The 23,204-nt window shown below is 36.6% G+C and overlaps 1 protein-coding gene across 3 annotated transcripts in view; it reads left to right on the top strand.

Moving 5' to 3' along the window:
* The window catches only part of GMDS (GDP-mannose 4,6-dehydratase), a 633,896-nt gene that overhangs the window by 273,750 nt on the left and 336,942 nt on the right, over positions 1-23,204 (top strand). For all 3 annotated transcript variants that reach the window (XM_044257882.1, XM_044257899.1, XM_044257891.1), the window contains 2 exons: positions 21,279-21,471; positions 22,303-22,407. In XM_044257882.1, coding sequence (XP_044113817.1) covers positions 21,279-21,471; positions 22,303-22,407 — 298 coding nt within the window. The remainder of the gene's footprint in view (positions 1-21,278; positions 21,472-22,302; positions 22,408-23,204) is intronic.

Genomic DNA, 23,204 nt, shown 5'->3' with positions numbered 1-23,204 from the left:
TTAGAAAAAGTGAAGCATCAACCTAGTATTAAATTCAGAAAAGTTAAGTCACCAATTCTATGTGTCTACTTTGTGATTATAGAAAATATTATGTATTATGGTAAATGCTAATGTAAAGAATACATGGATATATGTGTATGTTGATGGTGCTGTGTATGTTGTGTGTGTGTGTGTGTGTGTGTGTGTGTCGTAGTGGTTTGGTTGTTTGGTGGTTTGGTTTGGTTGTTTCCCTTATATTATTATTTTTTCCCCTAGTATTACTCCCACCTCCACTACTTATTGACTGTGACCTAGGAAAGCTCATTAATTGCTCTAAGCTTCATTTATTCCAAATGTAAAATAGATATAATAGTAGTCCCTGATTCATATACTTGTCATGATGCCTAAATGACAGAGTGATGGTAAGGCACTTGGCCCAGTACCTTGTGCATGACAGGTTTCAGACACTTCTTACTATACTTCTACTACAACTATACTTCTGTAGCTACTACATTTTTCTTGTTATGTTTACCCCTTTTGTTTAGTGAAGCCTTGCCTTATTTAAAAATGCAACCCAACATTCCCTATCTCCATTCCCCACTTTGTTTTTCTCTATACTTCCTCTCAGCATTGAACTTACTATAGATTTTACTTCTTTATATTGTCTATTTATATCTTCTCTTCTCCCTAGAAAGTAAGCTGTACAAAGACAAGTATTTTTGCTTGTTCTGTTCACTGCTGTATTCTTGGTGCTTAGAATAGTGCCAGAGCCCCATGAATTGTTCTACAAACATCTATTCAATGAAGAAGAACATTTAAAAATGATCAAATGATAATTTTACAAATATTATGACTCACTGTATCTGAAGCAAAAAATGAAAATAAAATAAAATGAGAGAAACTTCCATGTCAAAGAGACGCTATAATTTTAGATGGGTTTTAAGTTGAGTGTATTTTAAATATGTCTATAAATAGAAAAAACAAAAAATAGTTTTAAAACGGTTTTAAAAATTCCTTTCCCACATTTAGGCTCCTTCTCCTTTTTCCCTTGACACAAATAAGGAAAAATGAATGGGCTATCTTTTTACATCTTCATAGTAATGTTCTCTGGTGATTTCTCAAGTCCCTTGTCTGCCCCTTCACTTCTGAGTAGCAGTTAAGCCGCCAGCACAGCTGGATCTGGCTTGTGTAAGCAAACTCAGAGCATTGCCATGTCACTCACCATGGAGGGTACAACATGGTTTCAGACAGCAAAACTGTTTCTGGCTCCACTGTTGGTTAGCTTTTACAGTGTGAAATAAAGAGAGTGGGGCCTAAACAATTTTCAGAAGTGTGGCATATTGCTACCCTTCTACTCTCAAACACTGTGTAGTTTAAAGCGAAAAAGGTCTTGAATAGTGAGCTTGAGATTATCTTGAAAGATCAATTGCTTTTACCAAATATCTTTGACAGCCCCCAGATCCTTAAATTAGTAGCAATGAATGGAGAGATAAGTAAACTAATGGCAAGTTTAAAGTTTTGTGACGGGGTTTAGAGTCATCATGATTCTTACGGGATCATGAGGTCACTCCTTCACTCCTCATTTTGTTTTCAGATCAGTATTCATTTATGTAAAATTTACTTTCATATAGAAGTTGGAAGGTATACTATTAATAAAACTTTGTGGTTATGTTGCACCTCATTTTTACGAACTTCGGGCACCTTCTTTGTTATTTAATTCTTACTATATTTTCAGCTCTCTGTAAGGTAGCAGAAGACTGGGTTTCATAGGGAAAACTAACACAGAAATAGTTGAAGCTTTTCACAAATGAAAGTTGTGAGCCATTGACAGTTGCAAGCTGAAGAGCGCCATAGCAGTGTCAGTGTCTGGCATAGATGGAAGTATGCCTCTTCCAAATTGTGCTTCCTTGACTAGTCAATCTTGAAACCACCCATAATAATTTCAGGTATGTAAAGTAGGTAACAATATCTCATTTATCTTAGAGAACTCCCAACAAAAGTCCTTTTCTGGGATTTTTTTCTTTTAAAGATTTTATTTATTTATTTATTTGTCAGACAGAGATCACAAGTAGGCAGAGAGGTGGGCAGAAAGCGGGGAGGGGGTGGGGAGCAAGCCCCCTGCTGAGCAGAAAGCCCAATGAGGGACTTGATTCTAGGACCTGGTGACCTGAGCCAAAGGGAGAGGCTTTAACTCACTGAGCCACCCAGGCGCCCCCTTTTCTGGGATATTTTTAAGAACACAAAGAATGTCTTTTACAAATTACCAGTGATTTTAGACTTTGTCTTATTATAATAAATGTTAAAAGAAAGTGATGTTCTTTTGACTAAAAGAAATGCTAAAACTTGAAATAATTGGCATTCCCTAGTTCTAGGTTGTCCAGTTTTCAAATCATAAATATGCCAGTGCCCCCAGCGAAGCTTTGTGCATCATGAAGTCATGGGAAAACAGAGAGGTTCTACTTATTGTATAGGAAAAAACCATTTCCTAAATACCGTCTCTACCACGGGCAAAATCTGACTTGCCCATATTCCTCCAAGGTAGGTTTCAAAATTGGTAAACATCTATTGCATTTCAGTTCTTAAAGATGCCAGTCATGGTAATCCAACTCTTCCTGATCATCCTTCCTTACCTCTCTCTCTTTTGAAGAATCTTATATGTGTTCTGGCTCTGTTCCTGACTTGGTGCTATATATTGAGGTTTGAGGAAAGCGAAGTCTTCACTAAATATACCCATTCTTTTGTCATCTTTTCTTGCTGTGATGCATCTAGGTGTATTTTCTAAAGGTTTGTTCCTTTCTGGGGCACCTGGGTGACTTGGTTGGTTAAGCATCTGAATCTTGATTTCAGCTCAGATTATGATCTCAGTGTCATGGGATTCAGCACTGTGTTGGGGAGGGAGTCTGCTTGAGATTCTCTTTCCTGCTCCCTCTCCCCCTGTTTCCTCTCTCTCTCTCGAATAAATAAATACATCTTTTAAAAAAAAAAAAAAGACTTGTTCCTTTCTTCAATCTTCGTATTTTGGGTTTTGCTGACTATATGTTTTATTTTCAGATTTGGAATCTTCTTCAAATTATTCTTGTTTAATTTTGCCTGTTTTTAAAAAATTATTTTTTGTTTTTAGCTGATTTTTTTTATCATCTCTTTAAGATATATTTTAAAGTGAATGCTAAATATTAAAGAGATTTATTTATTTATTTGACACAGAGATTTAGTAAAGAGATTTTATTTGTTTATTTGACACAGAGAGAGGGAGCACAGATAAGGGAAGCAGCAGGCAGAGCTAAAGGGAGAAGCAGGCTCCCTGCTGAGCAGGGAGCCCAATGACATAGGACCCTGGGATCATGACCTGATCCAAAGGCAACTGCTTAACGACTGAGCCACCCAGGTGCCCCTAAAGAGATATATTTAAAAATCATTTTCAGAATGTGATAATGTTTTCATTTCCTCCAGAGTTAATTCTTCCTTTAATTGTAGATCTTAGTATTTCTTCTTTTAACATTGATGTGCTGGCATGTATTAAATAAACAGGACATCTCTTTCTGTCCTTATCCCTTATTGTTAATGGTTTTGTGTTGGCCACCACTCAGTCTCTAGAATATTCTAGCACAGAACCACTTCTATGTTGGTGGCTTAGAGTTTCTACCCAGCTCTGATATTAGAAATTCAGTAGGTGTATTCTGTGACAAAGCTATCTGGCATCTCTTACAGGAGATCCTCACATCAAGCTTTGTGTGCTGCCCTGTGGCTCTCTTTTTAGATAGTTAACTTTATATTAAAATAAAGACTTCATAGTTTCATGCTGTCAGAAGCAGGTTTTTTTCATTTTCCTTTCATGGGCCAGAAATTCTGCCCCAGTCCTTTGTTAAGCAGCATGCCTGGCTCAAGACCCCCTTCTCAGTGTGGGGAGAGAATGAAATAAGTGAAGGGATAAGAGTGTACTTATAGTGATGAGCACTGAGTAATGTATAGACCTGTGGGTAGTATAGCCAGCAGTGCTGGGATGGCAGTAACCTTCAGATCCAGCCTTGTCTCCTGATTATATTACTCACTGGCTCTTTGGAATAGAAGCTTGAACATTTGTTTCTCTTCTAGTTCTCATATTAGTCAAATTGATGTTTGCTGGATACATGTTGGTATCCTGAATTACATGGAAGAGAAGGGGCTAGAAAAGGCTTCATTTAGCAGAAGGAAACTGAGGGTTAACAGGGTTGATTTGGTTCTTGACAAAATAAGGACTAAAGCCCTAGCATTTTAAGTAATTGTCATCAGTAAATTCTTGTGTCATTTTCTTCTGATTTCTCTTGTACTGATCACTCAAACACAAGGGATTTACTGTTATCACAAATTAGTATTTCTCTGCCTCTGGAAACCCATGAGTTCTAATTCTTTGGGGTTTTTGTTGTTGTTTTCGTGAAAGTACAACTTGAATCATGATTATTTTCCCCTTTTACTTTGTAGTCCATTTCCTTTTGTGCTTATTTCCTCTTTTTGCCAGAAGTATTGTAGGCACAGTCCTCACTGTCTTCCATTCTCTTCCATCATTCTCTCTGTCCTGCCTCAGTGTCCATGCTGTTCTATGATCACTTTATAGAGCTCAGGGAAGTGGAGGTCCATTCACCCTGCAGCCAGTATCCTCATGGACAATATTCAAAAGCAAATAAGACAGATCCTGTTCAGTGTGACCTTTGTTTTCCTGCAAAATCTAAATTTTATATGGCCCAGCAGTTTCAATGTGGAAAAAACCTGAAAACACAGCACTTACTTTTTTTCTCACTTTGAACGTATGTGGCTAATACCTCCTAATGCCTTTTTTGTTATAGAAAGATACTTTAAAAATAATGTACAATTCCATTAAACAAATACTAAGAGCATTAACAATGAATGGTAATACTAGTTTTCATGACTTTTTCTTCCCAGAGAATAACTTTAATATATCTTACTGAATTGCCTTAATATTATGCTTACATCAGGTTTGTTTCATCATTTTGTTATTATGGAAATGATTCTTCCTAAGAATTAACACATGAATTTAGAAAAAGTTGTCTGTAGAGGAAGGAGTAATTTTGAAGTCCCTGTCTTTTCGGAGCATCTCTGCCATATTTGATGAAATGGAAATACTCTGCTCTTATTCGTTACCTCAAGAAACTCACCAAAGGCCAATTATGTGTCCAGCACTAAGCTTGGCACATATGCTGTTACTAACTTTCTCTCTAAAATTTGGGTTTCTTTTATGCATAATATGCTTCTCAATAGAATGAGAGATATGCTCCAAATGAAGATTAAGTAAATTGTTCTTCAAATTCAAATATCACTCAGTTGAAGACAGACGTCTTCTTCTTCTTTTTTTTTTTTTTTTAATTTTAGCGCTTAATCAGACTTAAGTGAAGGGTGTGCCTCATTCAAGCCTTCTGGACTCCTAATGAGCTGGTTTATGGTCTTTCTATTCATATCCTTTATTATTCTACAAAGCGTTAGTCATTGTACCCACTTCCTGGCTGAGAGTTCACAAGCCAAAGTCTAACTTTTTTTAACCCTCTCTTCATTTGATAACTTTAAATATTTTCCTAGTGCTGTAGATATTCTTTGAGTTCCAGAGGACTTTCTTAAAACACAGTTATTAGGACTTCATGGTCTTCCAGGGGTTCAAGAATCATTGTCTTCAACAAAGGACACTGCTTTCTGCTCTGTTGGCTCTGCTCTTTTTAGTGAGACTCCACACTTTATTGGCCATTTAGTGTCAAATCAAAGCCTCATGTGTTCAGGAAATATTCAGAACTCCAGAGGACATGGGTCCAATCATTCTTTTTCTCTTTCCTGTATTATATGCATTATTTTCATGTGGTCCATTTTGAAGTGTCTTGCCATTTCTCAGCTCCTTTAGGCAGCCCCATGAAATCTTGCAATTTGCTATTTCTAGTGTGACTTTCCACACTTCTGGAAAAACAACAGAAGCTTTGGAGATTTTTGTAGTGTACCTCCTTTGCCAGACTGTTTCAAAACATTAAATAAGGGTAGTCCCTAAACCAGCCACTGACAAGGATCTACTTTTGCTCTTCCTGCTTGTTTGTTTCTTCTTCTTTCTTTCTCCCCCCCCCTTTTTTTTTTGAAGATTTTATTTATTTATTTATTTTCCAGAGAGGGGGGTGAGGGGGGAGAGAGAGAGAGCACGCGTGCGCGCACACAAGCAGGGGGAGTGGCAAGCAGAGGGAAAGGGAGAAACAGGGTTCCTGCTGAGCAGAAGCCTGATGCAGGCTTGATCCAAGGACCGTGGGATCATTACCTGAGCCGAAAGCAGACTCTGAACCCACTGAACCACCCAGGTGCCCCTTGCTTGTTTGTTTCTATTTTTACTTTTAGTAGTCTGTCTAGAAGCTCCCGATTGGGGTGCAGGCTACTGAGGATACGGCAGTGAGCTCACTGACGGTGCCTAAAAGACACTGGGGTATTCTCCCAGTGGCAGAGTTACTGCGATTTCCTCATTAAATGAACTTTGTTCTGGCATTTGTCAAGCCCTTGGACAATCTAGGTGAATTGCATCCATAGGTTTTCCCCCACACTCTTCCTTGCCTATGTCCTTATTTATCCCCTTAAAGAATTTTGCAAAAGTAATGAGGCAGTATCTACTCTCACAAAGCCGCTTTTATTTTCTGCTGGGACATATCTTTAACTATTCATTGATTCTGCCCATTACACTTTGCTAGATATTTCCCTATGAAGAAGACACCCAGCAGCCTAGTGATTTGAGTTCCTTTCCAGTGTGACCATCAAATTACCTTTTTATGCATTAAAGTCTTATTAGTAATCTACTGGCATTTTCATCATAGTGCATATAGTTTCATAAGATCACTCAGGGCTTCTTGAATGACCATCAGTCTTAGTGATTTGCCAGCATTTTAGTTTGTGTCTTAGATCTAGAACAGCTCAGTATTTGGCATTGTTCCTTCCTACCAGTTTCAGACAGCAGAACCCACCCTGTATCTCCCACAGCAATAGAGAGAAAATGTCCTCAGCTGTCTATTCTTGGGGCCCCTGCATTCCTCCCTTACCTACATGTTCCAGCAGCCTCCTGTGCACCTCTTTTGACTTCTCTTTGAACCTCACCTCTGTCTTTCTTGAGCATTAATTTTATTTTATTCTAGTTTTAGCAAATGAATCTTTTCCCCTGTTTTGCTTGCCAGTTTGCCACACAGTTCTTGTTTAAGTTCCTGTTCATTTTCACGGGGATTTCAATAAAATATTTTCAACATAACCTCTAGGTCTCTTGTGAGGAGTTACTTATTAAAACAAGACTTTTGTTCATTTCTCCCATGGCCTGGATATTTTATTTTATTCCTTCTAAAACTGACAGAGTAACTGCTATTTATGGGAAAGAGAATAGACAAGAGAAACAGAAGCAAGGAAGGACAGAAAACTGTTTATTTACCCAAATAGCATGTTGCTTTGGTCTCTTAAAGCCTCTTTACCTAGCTATTTGTCCTAGAGGCTTTAGCTGTACTTCTTGTCTTAATGAACTGTTCCCGTGTGGATATTGAGATCTCTGTTATTGCCACCTAAGGCCATGTTCTAGTTTCTCAGATTCACTTAACCATTTCAGAAAGTCCTCATTTCTTTTTTTTGTTTGTTTGTTCAGGTGATCTAGAAATTAAAGAACGATTAGCTGTTTAGGTATAAGGGTAAATGCTTTGTTCCTACTTTACTATTAGTAGTATGGTCATTCCAAATGTAATTATAGTAGTCATAAAATGGAAAGTAATGCTTTATAATAATAATGAAGACTATAAGGTGTTTGCTGTGTGCTTCAGTTCACTTATACACAACTGAAGTAACTACTCATTATTTTGTCTGTACGGAGAACACCCCAAGTTACTGTAATCTGAGTAGTAACTGACAGCAAGCATTGAATACACTCGTCATTTTGGGATTATCTTCAACAAATATATTTAATCCCTTGGTTTAAGATTTTAAGACTCTTGGTTAAGCACCTCTGATTTAAATAATACTTCTATTCACTCCTGTGCCATCACCCTTTGTTAACAGCTTGGGGGAGCATTAGATCATTTTGTTTATGTGTGATCAAAATAATTCAGAAGATTGAAATTATAAAAATTATAAAATATGTATCAGTGCTAATTAGATTACTCATTTTGATTTGCATGTATGACTCTAGTGTTACATTAATGCAATAATGTACTCACATCATTTTTATACTTAGTCATCAAGGTCAGGAATCTATTGACTATTTCAGACCATAGGATAAAAGGTTGTAATAGTAATACTTCAGGCTATATATACACAGAATCCAGAATGGCTGATTAGAGCTTATTAATGGGCTAGATAGGGGTTCTGAGAGATTTAGGGGCTGTTCTTCTTCATTTTAAAAATTCAGTTTATTTACCCAAAAACCCCCCAAACAATTAATCTATTTCTCCCACCTCTCAAACCCCTTCTAGCCCTTCCTATGCCTCCACTCCCCTACCCTGTCCTCTTACAGTCACCAGTCTATTTTCTGTATCTGTGAGCTTGGTTTTTGTTGCTGTCGTTTTAGATTCCACATATAAGTGAGATCATACAGTATTTGTCTTTCTGTTATTTCACTTAGCATACTGCCCTCAAAGTCCATCCGTGTTATCACAAAAGGGAAGATTACATTCTTTTTTAATGCTGAATAATCCTCTATGTATGTGTATGTGTGTGCTTGTACACCATATTCCTTTATCTGTTCAGTCAGTGATATATGCTTAGGTTGTTTCCATATCTTGGCTGTTGTAAGTAATGCTGTAATAACATATATGATTTTGAATTTGTGGGGTTTTTTTTCTTTTTATTTTTTTCAAGGGTTTTATTTATTTGAGAGAGAGAGGGAGAGAGCAAGAGAATGAGTGCATGAGCAGTGGGAAGGGGCAGGGGAAAAGGGACAAGCAGGCTCTTTCCTGATCAGGGAACCTGACTCAGGGCTTGATCCCAGGAACGTGGGATCACGACCAGAGCTGAAGGCAGCTGCTTAACCAACTGAGCCACCCAAGTGCCCCTATGTTTTTGGTTTTTTTGGGCAAATAACCAGAGTGGAATTTCTGGATCATATGGTAGTTCTGTTTTTAATTTTTTGAGGAAACTCCGTATTGTTTTCCATAGTAGCTACACCAGTGCATTCCTGTATTCCCACCAACAGTGCACAAGCGTCCCCTATTCTCTACCTCCTCACCAACTCTTGCTCTCTCTTGACTTTTTGATAGCAGCTATTCTAACAGGTGTGAGGTGGTATCTCATGGTGGTTTTGGTTTGCATTTCCCTGATGGTTAATGATGTCGAGCACCTTTTTGTGTACCTCTTGGCCACGTGTGTGTCTTCTTTGGGAGAATGTCTATTCAGATCTTTTACCCATGTTTAAATTAGATTGATTTGGGGTTTTTTGTTTGTTTGTTTTGCTATTGAGTTGTATGAATTCTTTATATATTTTGGATATTAGCCCCTTACCAGATACACGATTAGCAAGCATTTTCTCCCACCAAGTAGGCTGCCTTTCCATTTTGTTGATGGTTTCCTACATTCTGCAGATTTAATTTAACAAGTCCCACTTGTTTATTTTTGCTCTTGCTGCCTTTGTGTTTGGTGTGAAATCCAAAAAATCATCACTAACACCAATGTCAAGGGCCTTACCATCTGTGTTTTCTTCTAGGAGTCTTAGGGTTTCAGGTTTTGTGTTTTAGTCTTTAATCCATTTTGAATAAACTTTTGTATTTGGTGTAAGATAGTGGTCCAGTTTAATTCTTTTGTATATGGCTGTCCAGTTTCCCCAATACCATTTATTGGAGAGACTGTCCTTTCGCCATCATATATTCTCGAATCCTTTATCATGAATTAATCATTCATATGTGTATTGATTATATTAGCGGTCTCTGTTCATCTGATCTATGTGTCTGTTTTTATGCTGATACTGTTTTGATTGCTATAGCTTTATAATACAGCTTGAAATTAAGAAGCATGATGCCTCCAGTTTTGTTCTTTCTCAAGATTGCTTTGGGTTGGGGAGCCTGGGTGGCTCAGTGGGGGGGAGTGGGTTAAAGCTTCTGCCTTGGCTCAGGTCATGATCTCAGGCTCTCTGCTTAGAGAGCCTGCCTCCCCCTCTCTCTCTGCTTGTCTCTCTGCCTACTTGTGATCTCTGTCTGTCAAATAAATACATAAAAATCTTTAAGATTGCTTTGGGTTTTAGGGGTCTTTTGTGATTCCATACAGGTTTTAGGATTGTTTGTTCTATTTCTTTGAAAAATGCCAGTATAATTTTGATAGGGATGTATTAGATTTGTATATTGCTTTGGGTAGTATGGACATTTTAACAATATTAGTTCTTCCAATCCATGAATGTGGAATATCTTTCCATTTATTTGTGTCTTCTTCAGTTTCTCTCATTAATGACAAGTAGTCTTCCATATATAGGCCTTTCATCTCCTTGGTTAAATTTATTTTTAATTTTTTCTTCTTTTGATGCAACTGTAATTGGCATTGTTTTCTTAATTATTCTTTTTTAATAATATGTTATTAGTGTACAGAAACAAAATAAATTTTTGTGGTTGATTTTATATCCCCTATCGTTACTGACTTTATTAGTTCTAACAGCTGTAGGTTTTTTTGTTGTTGTTGGAGCCGTTAGGGTTTTCTGCATATAGTATCTTATCATATGCAAATAGTGATAGTTTATTTTTTCCTTTCCAATTTGGATGACTTTTATTTTTTTTCCTTTCCTAACTGCTCTGGCTAGGATTTCGAATATTATGTTGTGGAAAAGTTGTGAAAGTGTGCATCCTTGTCTTATTCCTGATATTAGAAGAAATGCTTTCATCCTTTCACTACTGAATATGATTTTAGCTATGGGCTTGTATATGGCCATTATTATGTTGAAATACATTTTCTTTTTACTCGTTTTGTTGGGTTTTTATCATAAATAGGTGGTGAATTTGTCAGTTGATTTCTCTGCATCTTTTGAGGTGATGATATGATTTTTATCCTTCATTTTGTTAGTTTGATATGTCACATTGACTGATGTGCTGCTGTTGAACTATCCGTGTGTCTCTGCATCTCTGGAATAAATTCCACTTGATCATGGTGTATAAGTTTTTTAACGATCATTAAAATTCAGTTTGCTAATTTTTTGAGAATTTTTGTATCTATGTTCATCAGGGATATTAGACATTTATTTATTTAATATTTATTTATTTATTTATTTTTGTGGCATCATTGTCTGCTTTTGGTATCAGGGTAGTGTTGGCCTCATAAAATGTATTTGGAAAAGTTTTCCCTGCTTCTGTTTTTTGCAAGTGTTCGAGAAGTATTGGTATTCTTCTTTGAATGTTTGGCACAACCAGTGAAGCCATCTGGTATTGGACTTTTGTGTTTTAGGAGGTTTTTAATTACTGATTCAATTTCCTTTTGTAGTTGGTCTGGTCAGATGTTCTGTTTCATGATTCAGTCTTGGTGGGTTGTATGTTTCTAGGAATTTATTCATTTCTTCTAAGTTGTCTAGTTTCTTGTTTAATTGGTTATAATAGTCTCTTATGATTTTTTTTTCATTTTTGTGGTTTCTGTTTTAACATCTCTTTCACTTTTTATTTTAGTTATTTGAGTCCTCTCTTTTTTTCTTGGTGAGTCTAGGTAAAGGTTTGTCAGTTTTGTTTATCTTTAATGAAAAGTTAGTCCTTAGTTTCACTGATCTTTAGTATTGTCTTCTTTATTTTTTAATCTCTATTTCATTTACTTCTCTAATCATTGTTGTTTCCTTTCTTGTACTAACTTTGTCTTTTGTTTGCTCTCCTTTTTCTAGTTCCTTGAAGCTACAGTTAGATTGCTTATTTAAAACTTTCTATATTTCTTGAGATAGGCATGCATCCCATAAATTTTGGTATATTACATTTCCATTTGTGTTTGTCTCAAGGTATTTTTTGTTTGTTTTTCCTTTGATTTCTTCTTTTACCCATTGGTTTTTCAGTAGCATGTTGTTGACTTGCCATATTTTTTGGTTTTCTTCATGTGTTTAATTTCTAGTTTCATTCCTTTGTGGTCAGAAAAGGTGTTTGATATCATTCCGGTTTTCTTAAATTTGTTTTCTGAACTAACATAGGATCTCTCTTAGATGGAGCTTTTTTCTTTAACCACATTCTGAAATATTAATACTCTTTGATACCACTGGTATACAGCAGACATTCTTTTCTTATGCCTGATTCCTTCAATAATATGGTGAAGCCTATAGGAACTCTCAGAGTATTGTTTTTCAAAAGTATAAAGCAAAAACACTTAGGGTTACACAAGAAACTAATTATATTCATATATTAATGTTATAATATTTGCAAGGCAAGCTTGTGAAGTAATAATGTAATGTGATATATTATATAACAAGACCTGAAGTCACTACTATGACTTCAAAGCAATGATGGGCTCCAGTGATACTTTAGACCTCTGTAACAACTATGCTGTAGTATAAAAATGTCTATTATAGCCATTGGTGGGAAAGTCACATGTGGTGCTATTACTGCCAAGGATTTTTGCCTATATTCAAAATTGAGAGAAATTCTAAATTTCATAGAATTTGATTAAAGTGGAAGTGTATATTTTACTTATCCAGATTAGTGTGTGCCCCCTTAAATTCGATCCATAGACCTTGTGGACCTTGGTTAACCATCCCAATGTAATGAATTTCATGAAATAAACTTGCTGGTTATTTCTGCTTTTCAGTAAAGAATCTTGCAAGCTTCTTGAGAAATTGGATAATTAATTCTGATTCTGTTTTCTCACATAAAAATCATTACAGGTTTTTCTGTGTTTATCACCAGTTGATACAACCCTGTAAACTAGAAAAGAAAAAGATGTATGATATAGTTGATTTGTGATAATTGGAGTTACAAAGTATTTTTAAATTAAGATTTTCTACAAAGCTAAAGAGACTTAGTTTAATTGTTTTCTTTTTATCAATCTGTGGCCTTTCTTAAATGAGAAGTCAAGAAAAGTTTTAAAGAATGGGACCAGATATTCTTGGAGGATACAGAATATGGCAAAGCATTGTGATTGAGGTGTTACTGCTGAAGTAGGGAAAAAACCCCATTTCAGAAATGAAGATTTTCAAACTGAAGGAGTGTCCTTGGGATAGCTGAGCTTCCTTTAGATATTAGTAAATGAGAAGGGTTATAAGATTTGGTAAGGCACTACAGTGTGATTGGCCTTCCACAGTAGGAACTGTGCTCTTCAAGAAAGCAAAAATGTCAGAAAACTCCTGAGAGTAGAGTACCATATATCTTTTCCACTCTGATTAGTAAAAGTTTCAATTTGTCTTTAGGGGTAAAAATGTTAACTTGTGAAAAAAAAATTAGTGTTAGTCATTCATTCAACAGATCTTTTCATACCCTACATTGATAGTAAGCAATAAGGATGACACATGGAAAACTCTGGTCCCACAGTTTTCCCACAGTGTGGGAAATGGAAAGAGACAGAAACAGTGCAGTGTTGCAGTGACTCTCATCAAAGTTGTTACAGAGTATGGTTTGTCTGGGAATCGTTCCCTTGTTCTATATAATGGAAGTTCTGATTCCCAATGGGAGTCCTTACTCTGCTTAGAAGATTTCAAAAAATTAATGGAAACTACATATTAATTTACACTGAGCATACAAAGGTAAACAAAGATGTCACATTTATTTAGTCTAGCAGGAGTTTATCACTTCAGTGAAGTAATAACCTTATGATTATTTGATGCCCCAATTCATAATTATAAAAGGTTTTGAACAAAAATATAAGCACAATGTAAGGAAAAAAAATCATATAAAATTAGGCTTGTAAATGTGAGGAATAAAAGTTTCTGAGCTGGGCCTTGGCTGGGCTGGGAGCAAATAGAGCTGACTGGGACTGTCGTGCGTAGCGAGAAGCCCTGGTGGGAATGATGCTGCTCCTCTGTTCTAAAACATTGTTGCCTCCTCAGTACCTGTTAACCCAATTACAGACCCACACAGAAAGCCTGTTCCAGAAAGGCCTCTACTGGTGTGTACAAAATCAGTGTCTTCTGTTTCTCGTCCTTTTCTCCATTGAATCTGGAGACTTGTTATTTCCCAAACATGGCCAGTGCATTTTCCCTCCCTTTGCTCATGCTGGCCCATCCATTAGAATGCTTCACATCCCCCTGCACTTGCTTATGCAGGCCATCTCCTCCCTGATCCCTTCTTTCATTTGTCCTTGTTATCTCGCTGTGGCTGCACACACATTTCAGCCATGCCTCTCCTAGTCCCTGTTGCATCCATTACCTGTAAGGCGGGTGAGAGGGACAGAGGTCTGTTTCTTTTCACCTTTGTATTTCCTATATCAGGACATGATGCCCTGCTGCTTAGGGAAGGTGCTTCTAAAATAGGAATGTACCCTCTCTAGATCCCCTCAAGAAAGCTCTTCCTGCCCACTGACCTGAAATTCTTCTGGACCCACACTCTTACTGTGGCTATTAAAACAGATGAGCTTCAAGTCCTAGTTGCTATGTAAATGCCAGCTTTGCTGGATTTCTGCTGAGAAAGACTGATTCACAGTAGAAAGTAATGCTTTATTGTTGTTCTCATTGATTAGCAACTTTTGCTTGTAGATTCAAAGTCTTGACGAACAGTAAAATAGTGCAGCTGCTTGTGTGGTCTTAGGTATTTCCAGCCTACTGATATTTTGAGCCTCCTTTTGTCTCTGAAAGCAAAGGTTAGAGGAAGTGTTCTGGTCTCTGGTTATCTTTTCCCACATCTAATTCTTTTGCCAAACCAATCTTTTTTCTGAGGCAACATTTTTATTCGGGAAATGTTGGCTCATTCACTGAGATTTTTTAAATTTCATGTATTTCATATGTGAAGTTCACTCCATTGTTAATTGTATAATAAGGTCATTGAGGAATTATATGCTCAAACTTCAGGGTTAATACCACCTTATTAATTCAAGTAATATTTCTGAAGCAACTTATATGTAACAGGGACTCTTCTAAGTGGTAGGAAGCATGAGGGGTTTTAGGCCGGCTGGACAAGTGAAGACATGAGCAGTCTTCCTTACAGTCAGATGTGCTGGGTGCTCTGAAGAGAAGCTTGCATTGAGAAGATGGAGTGAAGGGAATTATTTGTTCTAGATGGCAAGGTCAGAGAAGGCCTTGTGAGGGAAAGAAAGGAGGGGGTGAGCCATGCAAATATCTGGGGGCAAAATGTTCTGAGTAGAGAAGAGAGTGAACACCCAGGCCCTGAGGCAGGGCTTACTGGGAGCACTGAGGGACTAGTGGGGCTGGCATGGGGGAGGTAGGGAGTGAGGCTGGAGAGACCAAATCATGTGGGACTTGGAGGCAGCATCATTCATCCATAAGAACCCAGAAAGGCAAATGACATATGTGGTCTAGGGCAACATATATTATAAATAATTTTATGTTTCTTTAAATTCCTCCATAAATTTTTCTTCTTGTTTCAGCTAAAAAAACCTGAAAGAAGTGAGGCATTATTTATCAATTTGTTATGAAATTCTCTTCCTTCTACTGTTTTTGACATATTTTTCCTACTAAAATTGTTATTGAAATATGTTTTCCAGTTCATTTTACTTTAGAAGATAAGAATTCTATTAGTATTTGTAGGGTACTTAAATATATTCCATTTATTTTGTTATAAGTAAGTAGAATTTTTCTTCAAATGGCTTTGAATTTTTAAATTTTAGATGTATTTTGACCTGTGTGCCACTCTAGGGAATTCACTGGTGAACAGAAATAGTCAAAGTCCTTGCCCCTGTGAAGCTTACAGTCCAGGGTATATGTGCAGCGGGGACTAGTTTGTGTTTTTGTTTTTTTTTTTTTTCATTCATTTCAACTTTTACTTTTAAAATTCTAAACATATGTACTCTTTACTCCATATTTTGAGGTAGGATAAAGTATGAGGGGGTATCTGTGGGGTGGTTTTGATAAACTATTCATATTGGATATTTTCTGGTGACTAGAGCCATCTGCCTCACTATAGACTAAGACTTAAAAAATGAAACTCATAGCTAAGCTTTGGTTCAGGGTTGTTCCCTAAAATTCTCATTATGAAAAAGAGAAACTAGTCAGCATAGAGAATAAAGATCAACAAAAGAATGAGTTTGAACACTGAAAAACCCACTGAGTAAGGCAGTGGGCCTCACCTGAAAAATTCCAAAATGGTTCTTAATCAGCAGTCTCTCAGGAAATAGCCAAGATCTTAAGTCAAGGGCTGGGATGGTCTTGGGTGAGGAATCTCAAAGTGTGACATTTCTGACATCAAGTATTCAATTTTGGTATTCATTTATAATAGGTAAAAATGGGTGCTCTCCTATCACCACCATATGGAAACCACTCTACTAATTGGACACAGTTCATGTTCTCTTATAATAACTAATATAAGTAACACTTTAATTGTTGTCAACAATACATTAGAAAGGATGTTAAAGGTCATCTAGTTCAAGATTTTCTCATCTGCAGTTCATGAATCCTTAGAAAACGTAGGCAACATGGCAACTCTCTGGGTGCATGTGCACTTGTACATACGTGTATTTCTGTTTCTTGCCAGAGACTCTGAGGCTTTCAGGATATCCGTACAGAGTCTGAGCCTCAGAAAGGCCAAGCCCTGCTTTTGTGGTGAGCACCATCCCAGGAACAGAGGCCCAGATTTGCTGTTGCTGACTTTCAGTGTGACTTTATAAAATCCTTCTCTCTCAACCCCAGGACTGCTTTCTATTTTTCCTAGAATTGTTATGAAGCCCCAACAAAAACACTTTTGAATTGCAAAGTGTCCTATAAATGTACAGCTGTGGCACTGTACTATGAGAAAACTGCAGCTAGGAAGTTGAGTGGTCTGCTCTAGAACTGATAGCAGAGCTGTGACCCCTCATCTCCTGAGGCCCACACAGTGCACTCTCCCCGCAATATGGGGCCACAGCTTTTTGTGAGAACAAAATGGCCCAATACCAAGACCATTCAGTGGAAAAAGCATAGTCCTTTCAACAAATGTTGCTGGGGTAACCTGACATCCATGTGCACACAACTAATTCAGACCTCTAACATATAACACACATAAAAATTATCTAAAACTGGATTAAAGACCTAAATGTAAGAAATGAAACTGCAAAACTCCTAGAATAAAACACAAGAGTGAATCTTCATGTTCTTGAGTTAAGTAAAGCATTCTAAGATATGACACCAAGAGCACAACCAATAAATGCAAAATTAGATGAACTGGACTTTTGTACTTCATAGTACACCATTAAGAAAGTGAAAACTGTTTGTACACCTTAAATTTACACCATGATACATGTTAGTTAGATCTCAAAAAAGCTGAGGAAAAAAGTGAAAAGACAACTCTCATAATGGGAGATAATTGCAAGGCATGTATCCAGTAAGATTTCTATCCAGAATATATAAAGAACTTTCATAACTAAATAATAAAAAGACAAATAACCAATTTTAAAAATGGGTGAAACAGCTGCATAGACATCTTTCCGAATAAGATACGCCAATGGCCAGTAAGCACATGAAAAGATGGCTTAACATCATTAGCCATCAGGGAAATGCAAATCAAAACCACAATGAGAAATTTGTGTGGAATCATGAAAGAATCCTAATAAACAAAGTAAAATCTTGAGAAAGAACAAAACTGGAGGCATCATGCTTCCTAATTTCAAGCTGTATTATAAAGCTATAGCAATCAAAACGGTATAGTATATCAGCATAGAAACAGACACATACGTTAGATGAACAGAACTGAGACTGCTAAAATAAATCAACACACATATGAATGATTAGTTCATGATAAAGGATTCAAGAATATATGATGGCAAAAGGACAGTCTCTCCAATAAGTGGTATTGGGGAAACTGGACAGCCATATGCAAAAGAATTAAACTGGACCACTATCTTACACCAAATACAAAAGTTTATTCAAAATGGATTAAAGACTAAAACACAAAACCTGAAACCCTAAGACTCCTAGAAGAAAACACAGATGGTAAGGCCCTTGACATTGGTGCTGGTGATGATTTTTTGGATTTCACAACAAACACAAAGGCAGCAAGAGCAAAAATAAACAAGTGGGACTTGTTAAATTAAATCTGCAGAATGTAGGAAACCATCAACAAAATGGAAAGGCAGCCTACTTGGTGGGAGAAAATGCTTGCTAATCGTGTATCTGGTAAGGGGCTAATATCCAAAATATATAAAGAATTCATACAACTCAATAACAAAACAAACAAACAAAAAACCCCAAATCAATCTAATTTAAACATGGGTAAAAGATCTGAATAGACATTCTCCCAAAGAAGACATACACGTGGCCAAGAGGTACACAAAAAGGTGCTCGACATCATTAACCATCAGGGAAATGCAAACCAAAACCACCATGAGATACCACCTCACACCTGTTAGAATAGCTGCTATCAAAAAGTCAAGAGAGAGCAAGTGTTGGTGAGGAGGTAGAGAATAGGGGACGCTTGTGCACTGTTGGTGGGAATACAGGAATGCACTGGTGTAGCTACTATGGAAAACAATATGGAGTTTCCTCAAAAATTAAAAACAGAACTACCAGAAGATCCAGAAAATCCTAAGGAAATGAGAACACTAACTGGAAAAGATAGCTGCATTCTCATGTTGATTGGAGCATTACTTATAGTAGCCAAGATACACAAGGAAACTAAGTGTCCATTGATGGCTGAAGGGATAAAGCAGATGTGGTGGGGGGTGTGTGTATACATACACATGTATACATACAGAATGGAATATTACTCAGTCATAGGGAAGAAAGAAGTCCTGTCATTTGCAACAACATATAAGAGCCCAGGACATTATTATAAGTAAAAAAGGTCAGACAGAAAAAGACAACTATTATATGATTTTACCTATATATGGAATCTAAAAAAGGAATGAAGAAAACAAACACAGTAATAGATACAGAGTTGCCAGAAACAAGGGGGTGGAGGTGGTGGGCAGTAGATGAAATGGGTGAAGGTGGTCAAAAGGTACAAACCTGTAGTTGTAAAATGATTAAGTAATGGACATATATGGTGACAGTAGTTAATACTGTATTATTTGCAAGTTTGTAAGAGAGTAGATCTTAAAAGTTATCAAAAAGTTTTGTAACTCTGTAGTGATGGATGTTAACTTGACTTATTGTGGTGATTCATGATATATACATAAATATACATGATATATACATAAATCATTACATACACTTGAGACAAAGGTAATGTCATATGTCAATTATACCTTAATAATACAAAAAAAAAAGTCCAGTGATGTACAGTTTCACACTCACTGGGATGTCTAAGATCAAAAAGACAGGCCACAGTAAGTACTGAGTAGGGTAGGGAATAGTTAGAACTCTTATTTACTGCTGGTGAGAATGTGAAATGGTGCAGCTACTTTAGAAAACAGTGTGGCAGTTCCTCAAAATGTTACATGTTGTATGAAAATGACTCTACTCCTAGGTACATGTCCAAGAGAAATGAAAATATGATATGTAAAGGAAATCAGTCACAAAAGGCCACATATTATGATTCTATATATGAAATATCCAGAATAGGTCACTGCATAGATACAGGAAGTAGATTAGTGGCCGTGGGGGTGTGATGGGAAGACAGTAAGTGATTAATGATGGGTACCAAGTTTTCTCTGGGGATAATGAACACATTCTGGAATTCATCGGTGGTGATGGTTGTGCAATGCTGTAAATATACTAAAAACCAGAGGCGCCTGGGTGGCTCAGTGGGTTAAGCCTCTGCCTTCGGCTCAGGTCATGATCCCAGGGTGCTGGGATCGAGCCCCGCATCGGGCTCTCTGCTCAGCGGGGAACCTGCTTCCTCCTCTCTCTCTGCCTGCCTCTCTGCCTACTTGTGATCTCTCTCTCTTTCCAATAAATAAATAAATAAATAAATAAAAAACCAGTGAGTCGTAAACTTTAGAAGGTATGTAAATTTTATGGTATGTAAAATTATTGCAGTAAACCATTATTTGAAAAGAATAAAGTAACCCCAAATTGTGCTTTCTTGACTTTAAAAGATTGGGGATGAAAAATACTTTTATTGTTTTATCTTATAGCTGCTGTGAGTTTTACTGTCAGGCTTAGATTACATGAGTGTAGTAGTCTTGAGTCAGGTGCCTGGTCACCTCTCACCCGTTCCCTAAATACCCTGTGCACAGACAAGACTGTAGCTTGTGCCCAAGTAACACTCAGGACTAGCAGCAATGTGGGCCAGTAACCTCCTCACCCCAGAGCCGGGTTTTTCCAGGTGAGTATTGAGGTCATTCTCCAGGCAGCAAGGAAGCATCTTTGCATTGTGACCAGCTGTATTTGTGACCTGCAAATAAACCAGCAACAAAGATTTTCAGCCTTACTATTTTGGGATATTTTAATATTAGGTTAAGTTGTTTATTATGTTTGAAATAATTTTAGAAAAAACATATCAGTCACCCTTATTTTTAAGGAATATGTTAAGAAACTAAAAAATACAGAATTATTCCTTAACACCCTCTTTTTAGAAATCATTCAGTTTTATACGTTAGCATCTTACTGTAGTCAGTGTCTCATAATTAAAAGATTATATGTATATATGTAATATACTAAAAAGTAATTCTTGATTTTATTTAAAAATATTTTAATAACAATATTTTAAAATTAACAATATTTTTAAAACAATATTTTAACAAATCAACTGTGTCTAAAGCACATGTTCTCAAACTTCTCCAAGAGTAAAAGTCAACTGGGACTCATTATAAACGGGGATTTTTCTAGGCTTCCATCCCCAAGAGATTGGTTCAATTCTGAATTTTTAGAAACCTCCCAGCTGATTCAGAGGAGCAGGGATTTGTACTTTGAGAAACACTGCCTTAGGAACTTCAGCCTAGAATTGTTCTTCATTGGGGCACACGGGTGGCTCAGTCATTTAAACATCTGCCTTCGGCTCAGGTCCTGATCCTGGAGTCCTAGGATGGAATCCTGCATTGGACTCCCTGCTCAGTGGCGTCTGCTTCTCCCTCTTCCCTTTACCCCACTTGTGCTCTCTCTCTCTCAAATAAATAGAGCCTTTGAAAAAAGAATTGTTCTTCATTTTACCATAGATAATTAGTTGGTATTTCCTAAGATATTTTCAACCATTTGATGTTAGAAATAGATGACATTCATGAACTTACTCTGCTATTAGAAAATAATATTTTGTCACAAACAACATTTCTAAGTATGTGAAATGTAAGATGTGTTTGTTACCACTGTCAGCACCTTTGTTGCTGCTACCCATTAATGTGGTACTATCTTCACCCGCTATTTCCAGATTTCTTTTGACCTGGCTGAATATACTGCGGATGTTGATGGAGTTGGCACTTTACGGCTTCTGGATGCAGTTAAAACCTGTGGCCTTATCAACTCTGTGAAGTTCTACCAAGCCTCAACAAGTGAACTCTATGGGAAAGTGCAAGAAATACCCCAGAAGGAGACAACTCCTTTTTATCCTCGGTCACCGTATGGTGAGAATTCATGGGTACAGCCTTGTGCATGTGCCATGCATGTTCTCTTGGCATGGGACATGCATGTGTTTCTGCTTTAAATCCATACCTGTCTCTTGTCTGAAGTCATTCGACTGTGAGATTAACATTAAGATTAGACTAAAATGACTAGAAATTGGGAAGCAGAACATTCTACACTGCTCACTCTAAGTATTTGCTGTCATTGCCTCTAGGACGAAATTACCACTTCACTTCAGTGATCCACGTTCATCCAGCCCTTCTGAACACATCACTTTGAAAGGAAAATTAGACCTACAAGACTTTTTTTACTTAACTGTTGTGAGATTTGCTGAAGTGATAGGTTTCATGCTTTTTATTTCCCTAATGGAAGTTTCCCTGGGTTCAATTTTTTTTTTTAAAGGGGGTCAATTACATCTTATGTATTTGTAAAAAGAGTATTCATGAAAGGCTTCAGTGATCAAACTTCAAAGCATCTAGAATATTAAGATTTCATATTTTTTTTTCACTTTCTAATTCCTTAAAACTAGGAAAAAGGAAATAAGACCTTAGGTCAACTCAATCTATTGCGTACATTATCACCAAATCAGTTAGATTGTAGAAGACAACTGTGGGTATTACAAAAGTAAAAAAAAAATCTTAAATATTTTCTTGTGCACATGATTAACTGGCAAAGGAACCTTTAGTCATTGGCTTTGACTCCTATCTTTTTCTAACTTAGTATATTACAAATTAATTTTTGCAAGTTGTTACTTATTTAAGGTGGGTGAAAAATCACCATCTTTTATTATAATACACCATCTTTTATTTGCTTTTGAAAAATTATTCCAACAGGGGCTGCTAAACTCTATGCCTATTGGATTGTGGTAAACTTCCGGGAAGCATATAATCTCTTCGCAGTGAATGGCATTCTCTTCAATCATGAGAGTCCCAGAAGAGGTCAGTAAATATGGTAATGGACAAGACAGTTTCAGACTAACAATAACTAAAAAAGTTGTATGTTACATTCTGCATATGTACTGTACAGACTGGGGAAAACTTCACATCTACTTTTAACTACAGTTGACCCTTGAAAAATGGGTTTGAACTTTGCAGATTTACTTACACGGATTTTTTACAGTACAGTACTGTAAATGTATTTTCTCTTATGATTTACTTAATATTTTCTTTTTTCTAGCTAAGTTTATTGTAAGCATATAGCATATAGTACATAAAACTTACAAAATATGTGATCAACTTTAAAACGTATAACATACAAAATATGTGATCAACTTTATATTATCGGTAAGGGTTCTAGTCGACAGTAGGATATTAATTAAATTTGAGGGAATCAGAAGTTATATGCCTATTTTCTACTGTATGGAGGGTCACTGTCTGTTACCAATCCATATTGTTCAAGAGTCAACTATATTGTGAATGTCAGAAGTGGTAAATGAAGAAATGTAAATCCAAACTTAATTACTTAGTATGTTTGCTAGGTTTTTATTAAACATGAAAACTATACACTGTTCTTATTTTACCATTTTCATTAGTAGGTCTTATCAAGCACGTTTTATCTAAGTTGTAGGAAGTTTCCAAATGAATGGAAAGGAATATACTAATGCTTGTTTCTGGAAGTAACTCTTAGGCATGTAGACTCAACTTGTAGAATATATGTATATTACTTTGAGTCCGTTAGATATTCAGTATTCTTTCTTTATATTCCATTTAAGGAGACATCCATAAATTACTGTGCT

The sequence above is a fragment of the Neovison vison genome, chromosome 1 (genome assembly GCF_020171115.1).
Source record: "Neovison vison isolate M4711 chromosome 1, ASM_NN_V1, whole genome shotgun sequence".
Taxonomy (NCBI): Eukaryota; Metazoa; Chordata; class Mammalia; order Carnivora; family Mustelidae; genus Neogale; species Neogale vison.
This window is presented reverse-complemented; position numbering and strand designations above follow the sequence as displayed.